The sequence below is a fragment of the Cibotium barometz genome, chromosome 19 (genome assembly GCF_041138505.1).
Source record: "Cibotium barometz isolate CiBa-2024 chromosome 19, ASM4113850v1, whole genome shotgun sequence".
NCBI classification, from domain to species: domain Eukaryota; kingdom Viridiplantae; phylum Streptophyta; class Polypodiopsida; order Cyatheales; family Cibotiaceae; genus Cibotium; species Cibotium barometz.
The window spans coordinates 40137494-40146667 of NC_141064.1; the positions used below are offsets into that span (position 1 = coordinate 40137494).

Genomic DNA, 9174 nt, shown 5'->3' on the forward strand with positions numbered 1-9174 from the left:
AGTCTTCTTTCAGCCCTAAACACTCTTGGAAACCTTCTGATGCAAAAACGCACCATCTGATGCAAAAACGCAGGTAGAGAGAGAGTAGAGAGAGAGTAAGAAGTGCTGGAAATTCAGTATATACTATGGTGCAAAAAGGTACATATCTTTGCAGCCCTTGGCTGCCCTCTTGAAAAGGTAATAACATACCAAAACTGCCCTAGACTAGGATCCTACTGACTCAAACCCCTAGTGGGTTGAATGACTCAAACAAAGAGCAAGTGTGCCTTTATATAGGCCTTGGAGCATGTGGGAAACTGGCCGACTGCTGGTCGGCCAGTTACTAGTTCATAAAATCAATAAAATGCAGCCGACTGGGTCTTCTGGATGCGCCTGCTCTGCCAGCACCTTCTGTCCTGCAGCCGACAGCCCTTTTGGTACTGCTGATGTCATCCTCCATGCAGCCGACAGCCCTTCTGATCCATCTTTGCTCCAAGTCTTGCTCCATGTCAATCTTCTACTGGTTCATAGTCTTTATCTGCTTGCCCCTTCTGGATTTAGTCTTGAGAAGGTCCATGGCATTGCTGATGCACATGACATCAGGAAGCTTATAGCAGACAGGCAAATAAGTCTAGACGAGATGTCCACTTCAAGGAAGGGAATTGGGTCTATTTGCGTATCATGAAACAGAGATTAAAACAAGTGGGCAAACGTTGTCCCAAGCTTTCATTCCGTACTTTTGGCCCTTTTTCAATAGTTAAGAAGTTAAGTGATGTCTCCATGAAGTTAAAGTTGCCTACCAGTTGGACAATGCATGATGTTTTCCATGTTTCTTGGCTAAAACCATATGTTGGTCCAGAAGTGTTTGATGTTTCAGATGAACAGCAGCCAGACGTGATAGACGAAGCAGAAGTTATTAAGCCTGAGCAGATCCTTCTTCATCGATGGAAGCATGGTTCCGGTCGATGGATACGTCAGTTCTATACGAAATTCCGAGATTGAGGCACCCACGAAGCCGTATGGCTAGACGAGGAGTTCTTCCAAGAGTAACCCCAGTTGTTGGCGGACTACCTGGAAGCCATGAACCTGCCGCCAAGCTAAGCAGGAGGGAATGTCACATGCACTCTGCACTCAGTGCATGGTGACAAGATGGCTCATCATCAGCAGTGCAACAGTTGTACATTATTAGAACCCAGTAGGATGATAATTGTCGTACGCCGTGACCCCATTGTACATCCTCAGTCCAGGATAAGTCAGGCACGAGCTACATAGGTCATTCTTCAGCCTTAGCGGGTCAGTCAGTCAGTCAAGTCCCTTAACCCACTTCGAGAGAATCATTCATGCACGTAGAGTCAGTAGAAGCCTTAGGGTTTGCATCAGAAAGCACTCTGCATCTTGCATAATATGCATTCATATGCCTGTGCATCATTTAGAACATCCCAGAAGCCTTAGGGAATTTACTAGGATTTATATGGTATTTTTTTCATATTTTATAGTATTTATTTAGCATTTATTGTCATTTATAAATATAAACTATATTAAATAAATGACCAGCCAACTTGACCAGCCTCTAGTTAGTATAAATAGGCTTGCATAGGGCTTAGTTTCTCATTCAGTCTTCAGTGTGCTAAGAGCTTTCCATTTGTGTGATAGGATCTTCCAATACAAAGACTTCCGCTGCATATCATAGGTAAGCATCATCGTGATGCATTTGCAGAGGAGGCCGCTCATCGAGCAACCTGAAGATTGGAGCTTATACATGCAGATCTTGTAGGGCCTATGGAGGTTGAGTCTCTTAGAGGGGCTCGTTATTTTCTCCTCCTTGTGGATGATTTCACTTGCAGAGTCTGGGTGTGTTTTCTGGCTCGCAAGTCGGGTGCTTTTGCCAGTTTCAAGACTTGGATCGTGATGGTGGAATTTCAGTCTGGGGATAGAGTTTCATTCCTTTGGACTGATAATGGTGGCGAGTTTGTACCATTTGATGACTTCCTTGCTTCAAAGGGCATTCACTGACAGACTACAGTTCCTTACACTCCTTAGCAGAATGGAGTTGTGGAACGGAAGAAACCAGACCGTCAAAGAGATGGCTCGTGCTTTGTTGCATCATGCAGGTCTCCCTCTTGCTTTCTGGGGTGAAACTGTGGCTACCTCAGTTTATCTGATTACCCGCTCTTGCTTTCTGGTTTGCCTGCAGAGTGGACGATGCACACCATTGTGCCGATTCACAAAACAGGGGATATGCTTGATCCGAGCAACTACAGGACGGTTATGGTTGGCCACGTGCTGGCCAAACTCTATGGTGCAGTGCTGGAGCAGGAGCTTAGCTTATATGCTGAGCGAGCAGGTTTACGCTCATCAGGGCAGGCAGGCTTTAGGAGAGCTTTCTCTACCACTGACCATATATTCACTTTGAGATGTATGATTGATCAGGCCAGAGTGAGGAAGAGAAAGCTCTATTGCTGCTTCGTGGATTTCCGCAAGGCATTTGACACAGTACCACGAGAGAGGCTCTTTCAGTGCCTGCAGTCTCTTGGCATACCAGCAGATATGACATGGGGCATCTATGCATTATATGAGCAGGTTTTTGGGCGAGTCAGATGTCCAGGAGGTATGTCCGAGACTATTGCTAGCACCATTGGTGTGAAGCAGGGATGCCCACTTTCCCCCACGCTATTTGGGTTATACATTGATGAGGTGGCTGACTTCATTACACGGGGAGGCGGAGATGGAGTTGATTTAGCAGGTACCTCAGTACATATTATGCTCTATGCTGATGATATTGTATTAGTGTCTGAGTCTCCAGGTGGTCTACAGCAGCATTTACATGCACTCCATGATTTCTGCACACAGAGGGGTCTTACTGTGAACCTTGGGAAAACCAAGGTTATGGTCTTTCATACATCGAGACAGGGCAAGAGTCAGCTGACATTTACTCTCGCAGGATGCCAGGTGGAGGTGGTGACATCATACGTGTACCTAGGGGTTACCTTCTCTGCAGCAGCCACACGCTTCACCATGGGTTCAGCAGCCAGAGCTAGATTGACACGGGGATATGCAGCATTGGCTATGCTAGAGAGACAGTGACACCAGGCGCATTTTCAGGAGCCCCGGACGAAGGGGTGGCTATTTGACACATTAGTCACACCGGCATTGATGTATGGAGCAGCGGTATGGGCGCCAGGCCTTGCTACCCATTGGTGGACACAGATAGAGAGACCACAGGCCCTCATGATGGCACGCATGATACGCAGCAAACCGTCAGTACCTCATGACATTATCCGAGCAGAGTTTGCTGCGCCTCCTATGATGGTAGAGGCCATATTTCAGACTATATGCCTGCTAGACAGATTCAGAGAGATGCCACAGGACAGATTGTCATACAGAGCTTTTGAGGCATCTAGACAGCTGGCTGAGGCAGGAGACAGAGGATCATGGTATGCACAGGTCACACATTGGTTCTCACAGCATGGCCTAGACATGGATCATCTACCACCATTCCAGTATGATAGGGATGCACCACATATCCGTCTCTCTCATAGTGAGAGGAACAGAGTATTGAGACAGGATCTATGGCAGCTCTATACACGAGAGCCATGGATATCGCCTACACAGCCTCTTCCACCGAAGATGCTATACTACAGAGATCACTTCATGAGTATCACTGATGATGGATTTATAGAGAGGCCTAGATACATGGAGGGCTTTTTACCACACGGCTCCCGAGTGGCTATTGGTCAACTCAGAGTTTCATCACACCGATTGGAGATTGAGACTGGCAGAGCAGCACGGATCCCCCGAGAGGAGAGGGTATGCAGATTGTGCAGAGAGGAGGTGGAGAGTGAGGAGCATTATGTATGCAGATGCAGAGCATATACAGCCATCAGAGAGAGATATCCCATTCTATTCAGAGAGCCACGTTCCCTACGCCAGATCTTTGAGGCAGCAGACCAGCGCATACTGGGGAGATACATTCTAGACATACAGCGCCACAGGGAGACATTATTACAGGCTCAGACAGCTCCAGAGGGGGGGAGACAGACACAGATTACTGCATTTTTTCAGAGATCCATCCCCCTCCCAGCCCCTACACGGCAGGGAATTACTCTCTAGAGAGCAGAGACACTTAGAGCCCGCAGGAGACAGAGGACACCTGGCTTTCGGACACCACGCCTATACCAGAGAGAGATGACAGAGATCAGAGCTCAGTTTCACAGAGAGGGTGCGGAGCGACTGGCTCGCTTCAGAGCACACCCAGGCATGTTCTTCAGGGAGCTGTGGACACCCCCTTCACTGATGTATACCATTTTATACCCCCAATATGGTACAGGATGGAGCTAGCTAGGTTGCATATCATGATTGTATACTCCATGCATATAGCTTTGCATTTCTCCTAGTAGTAGAGCTCCATCCCCTGCACACCCAGATTCAGCTTTTTTTTGTTCAGTACTTTTTCATTTTGTTGGGATGACAGAGGATACCCCATACAGGTATTCCGATTTGTCTCATAGGCCGAGTTCGGTCTTTTGGAAGACGTTAATAAAATCTTTCTTTCTTCTTTCTTTCTCTCACAAAAGCGATTGAAGGGATGACTCCGGAGGAGGCTTTTATAGGACACAAGCCTTTTGTTTCTCATCTTCGTGTTTTCGATTGTGTTGCTTATGTGCATGTCCCAGCTAAGAAAAGAACCACACTCGCACTGAAGTCAAAGAGGATGATTTTCACAGGCTACAGTCTAAGATCCAAAGGGTATCGCTTTTGGGATCCGGAGGTTGATGACATCATCATTTTTCGTGATGTCACGATTTGTGACTAATATTATTATTATTCATTAAGTGAAGAGTTGTGCCTTCTCGAGTGGTCATTAGTCAAGGGACACACCTTCTCGCAGGGCCACACCACTTCACAAAGCACATGACTATTAGTCAAGACACCTATTCATGAAAGGGCATGATCTTGCATGACTCTTCGATTGTAACTCTTCAGCTCCTATTTAGAGAGAGCACCTGTGTGCAATTCAATCAACTCAAGTTCTTAGGCTTAATCTTGCAAGTCTTTTCTCTCTAGTTCTTAATCATGTGATTAGAATAGTTAATAGAAGGATTAAGAGGTAGAAATCCTCACAGTTTCATTGAAAACCTGCCCGGTCTCCAAATCTAATGAAGATCTATGCGTCTCTTCCATCTTGTCTCCTAGTCCTTCATGCCCTATCCCTGAACACTTTCTCTGGTTTTCTTTTCTTGAGTATTGAGTCTCAAACTCTCATTCCACCCCTTGGAGGATCATCCTCCCTTGAAACTGTTGCCTGAAAGCCTTTCTTGGTATGCCCCAAGTGGCATCCGACTCACAGGACTGCCATTCCCCTTGGATCTTGTGGAACACCACCAACCAACCTCTTGAGAACTTCATCCATGTCTTGTGTTACTCTTCTTGGACTATGCACCTTCATCTGGGACTGAATGATTGTTTACCTTGCTGAGCCTGATGCTCTTATACCAATGTCATATGTGGAAGCTCGGGGAGTCTTCTTTCAGCCATAAACACCATCTTGGAACAACCCGATGCAAAACGCAAGCAAGAGAGATGGGAAGAAGAGAGAGATAGCTGAGTTTCAGTATATTCATATAGTACAAAAAGGTACATTCATGGCAAGCCTTTGGCTGCCCCTCAAAAGGTGGAAAACACCTAGTCTATGCCTAGTCTAACGACTCTACCCCCTAGGGGAGTGAATGCCTACACAATGAGCAAAGTGTGCCTTATATAGGCCTTGGAAGCCCTTACGGACTGGCCGACAACATATATAGGAGTTGGAAGCCCTAATGGACTGGACGACCTGTTGTCGGCCAGGTCCTGGACAAACAAATGTCCCCTTGCTGCAGCCAACAGAAGCAAGCTCCTCTCATGTGCTGGCCGACAGCCACGTGGTCCATCCACAAGTCTTCCTTGCCCATACTAGCAACACATGCAGAGAATTTGTGGCACAAGATGTAAATAGAGAGGTTAAGTGTAGCTGCATAGGATATGTGGAATCACTGAAACAAAGATATTATATTATGAATGAAAAAACATCAGGACCTCTTGCCGTTTGGGAATTTATTATATCATCTTTCAATCTTAGTTTCCATTGCTTTCCTTATAAACATTATTTTTTGTGTGTAAGTGCGTGCTTTGAGTTGATTTGAGAGAGACACATAACAAGATTTGATTTGCAAGTTTATTTTCCTCTTACTTAGTCAATTGCATCAAAGGCAAGTCAAAATCCCCTTGGTTCTAAGCAATTTCCATGAAAATTCTGTTGCGTACTTAGTCAATTGCATCAAAGGCAAGTCAAAATCCCCTTGGTCCTAAGCACTTTCCATGAAAATTCTGTTGCGTAGCAGCAAGAGCTGCATCCGGTGCCTTTTGAATCGTGTCTTGCATCAGATTGATCAGTCTTTTGGCACTACTGTAGCATCGGTAAGCCACAGTATCATTTCAAGGCCCTTGGAGGCTAGGTGCCTCACAAAGAGGGTATCACTCAATACACCAATAGATATTCACAACTCAGAAGGTATCACTAAATACACCAATAGATATTCGCAACTCATTTTATAAGGTGACTCCAAACTTTTACACAAGGTAGGGGCTGGCAGGCGTATGCTCTGCATAAAAGAAAGAAAGGGATGAAGCATCAAAAGAACATATTTAGCAGCAGCTAAAAAGAAAAACATAATTAGACAAAAAATGGTTGCTCCAACTTACCGGCCTTATATAAAGTGTTGGTAGCAGGTTATGCAGCATCATCTATATCTGTAGTAGTTCTCATCACCTATAGAAGGGCTATTAGTGCTCTCATACCCAGAGGTTGGAGAAAGCACATCTTGATTTTGTTTTGGCCTAGTAGACCTTACAGACCTTCTGCTTAAACCATTGTATGACTTCCCTGTCGATGCCTGCGTGACTTGTGCTGTGGTTCCATAATTGTGGCCTTGCTTAAAAGCCCCTGTTTTATCTTCATTGCAAGAAGGGGGATTTAGTTTGCTTCCTGCTAGAGATGGCTGTGAATTGGACTCTTCAGAAGTTGTGGAGTTACACCCTAGCTTGCCTGGTTCAGAAAGGAAATCTAACTCTTCAGAAACTGAGGAGTGCCACCTTAGCTTGCGATTTTGCTGGGTTATGAGGTCCCCATCTGCATTACCAGGCCGACCTTCCCTATGAGAAGGCAACTTGACTGAGCTCAATGTAGGAGACACTTCATCAGACTGTGAATGAAAATCAGGCTCTTCTGAAGTTGATGAGTGCCACCTAAGCTTCCGGCGGCTGGTCGGCTTGCGGAAGCTGTCATTTTCAACAATAGGACTTATAATCAAACCACTCCTGAAACCTGTATTCACATCACTTGTATGGCTTCTAACAGGTGATTTAGAGCTCTCACTAGACAAATCCACTGACTCTGCATAATCATCAAACCGGGGGTTTTCAGAGTGTTTTACATCACTCTGGATAGCATTGGTTATCAAATTTGAGTGTTGATGAAGGCTGGTCGAGCCCTTCTGACTAAAAACATCCACTGATTCTGCATAATCATCAAGGTGCAGGCTCTCCTGGTGTACATTGCTCTGTATAATTGAGTTTGAGCTCTCATCTACATAGTTGTCTGAACCTTGTTCTATGAAAGAACTAAATGTTGGCATCGACCACTTTGGCTTGTTAAAAGATTCCCTTGCAGCTACCTGTCCATAATCCTCTCTAGCCATGGCTGCTCTGCCCTTAGTATAAAAAGGTGGCTCTTCTTCACTTGAGTCATCACTACTATAATCATCAAACTGGGGCAAGAGTGAATCATACTGCACATATTTTTGTTCTTGATGAAGTTCTATGTGATCAGAACTGCTTTCCTGGTTTCTACTAGAGCTTGATGTTTGTGCAGGTTCATGCTTCGTTACATCTTCACTGTAAAGCTCTGAAACTCTTCTGATCGAGGTGTTCATAAAAGCTTCCTTTGATCCTAACTCATGACTACCACTTGCTTCTTCATGTTCCAGATCATGGGTACCTAACCAGTCTGGATCACTTATTGAATTCTGGGTGGCCTCATCCCACATGTGTGAACAAACATGTGCTTCTGCTTTTGTGTTTAACATTTCTGCGTGTGTTGAAGTTTGTATGTACTTCTGTGAACTTGAGCTTTTCTCAGACTCTACATGCTTGAATGCATCCTCAATCGTATCCAAACTTGAATGTGCCCTCAGACCTGATACCTGGTCGTGCACCATAGAATGCATTACGTCACTGTTCGATTCTACATAACCCTGGTTTGATCCATTCTCAACCTCACCAGATTTTCCACCCAGGTTCTCTCTCTCAAAAGAATGCTCAGAATCCATCCCTTTAGAAGTGCCTTCCATGACTTTGTGGTTCTCTCTGTTTCCTGAACCAAAATTTGACTCAAAGTACCGTCCCCTTTGTAGGATATTGGCATCCATCATCTTCCTGTCTGACCTCTCTATGGAATTCGTGCGTACCATGTCAATAGCAGCTTTTGCCGCTTCTGCGGCACGGGCTGCTGATACAAAAGCAACCTCTGCTGCAGTTTCCAGATCTAAGAACTCCGGCTCTGCTCTTAATGCCTTTCGATCTTGTGTTCCTCCTGTATGCTGTTTGGCATGTTTGTCATAAGCAGCATTATCCCTTCCCTCTTGTTTTGGTTCCATGCCCTTGACAACCTTTTCTGTTTCTTGAGGTTGTCCCATGAAATCAGTGACATTTTTGTAATCCATTTTACCTTCTGCTTTTGCCAATGCATAAGGGTCTAACTTGGGACTCTGTGTGCCATAATCTGGCTTTAAACGGACCCCTGAGCTGCCCGGACTTTTGTGATCCTCCTTTCTCCTGTCTGTATCAGTTTTGGCAGAAGATTTCTGATCTTTTACTGCATGATCTGCTGCCTTTGATTCTGTGATGATATTGATCTCATGTCGATGTGCATTATGGGGTGATGGGTCGAGCAAGGACATCTTCACCTTTGAAGAAGCGGGTGGTGAAGCAATAGCATTGTGTGTAACTGAGCTTGCTTGCCCCTTGAGTCCATCTGGATGGATAGAGATGGAAACCGGCTTCTGGCTATCAGCAACAGCAGGAGTGTCTACTTTAGAGACTTGGCTTGCACTCACAAAATGCTTGGGTCCATCCTGCACAATTACCATAAGGACAAAGTGA

At 45.2% G+C, this 9174-nt stretch overlaps 2 protein-coding genes across 5 annotated transcripts in view; one reads left to right on the top strand and one right to left on the bottom strand.

Annotated features, from left to right (window-relative positions):
• The window catches only part of LOC147628580 (uncharacterized), an 84572-nt gene that overhangs the window by 72893 nt on the left and 2505 nt on the right, over positions 1-9174 (top strand). Inside the window, exon 2 of one of the 4 annotated variants that reach the window (XM_086813784.1) lies at positions 2921-4533. The exons of the other annotated variants lie outside the window; for them this stretch is intronic. Coding sequence (XP_086669910.1) covers positions 2921-3063 — 143 coding nt within the window. The 3' untranslated portion in view covers positions 3064-4533. Of the gene's footprint in view, positions 1-2920; positions 4534-9174 lie in introns of those variants that run through there. 4 annotated transcript variants of the gene reach the window in all.
• The window catches only part of LOC147628583 (uncharacterized), a 5201-nt gene continuing 2203 nt past the window's right edge, over positions 6177-9174 (bottom strand). Inside the window, exons 6-7 of the mRNA XM_086813781.1 lie at positions 6718-9146; positions 6177-6617 (exon numbers count right to left, since the gene is read on the bottom strand). Of these exons, the coding sequence (XP_086669907.1) occupies positions 6756-9146 (2391 nt within the window). The 3' untranslated portion in view covers positions 6177-6617; positions 6718-6755. The remainder of the gene's footprint in view (positions 6618-6717; positions 9147-9174) is intronic.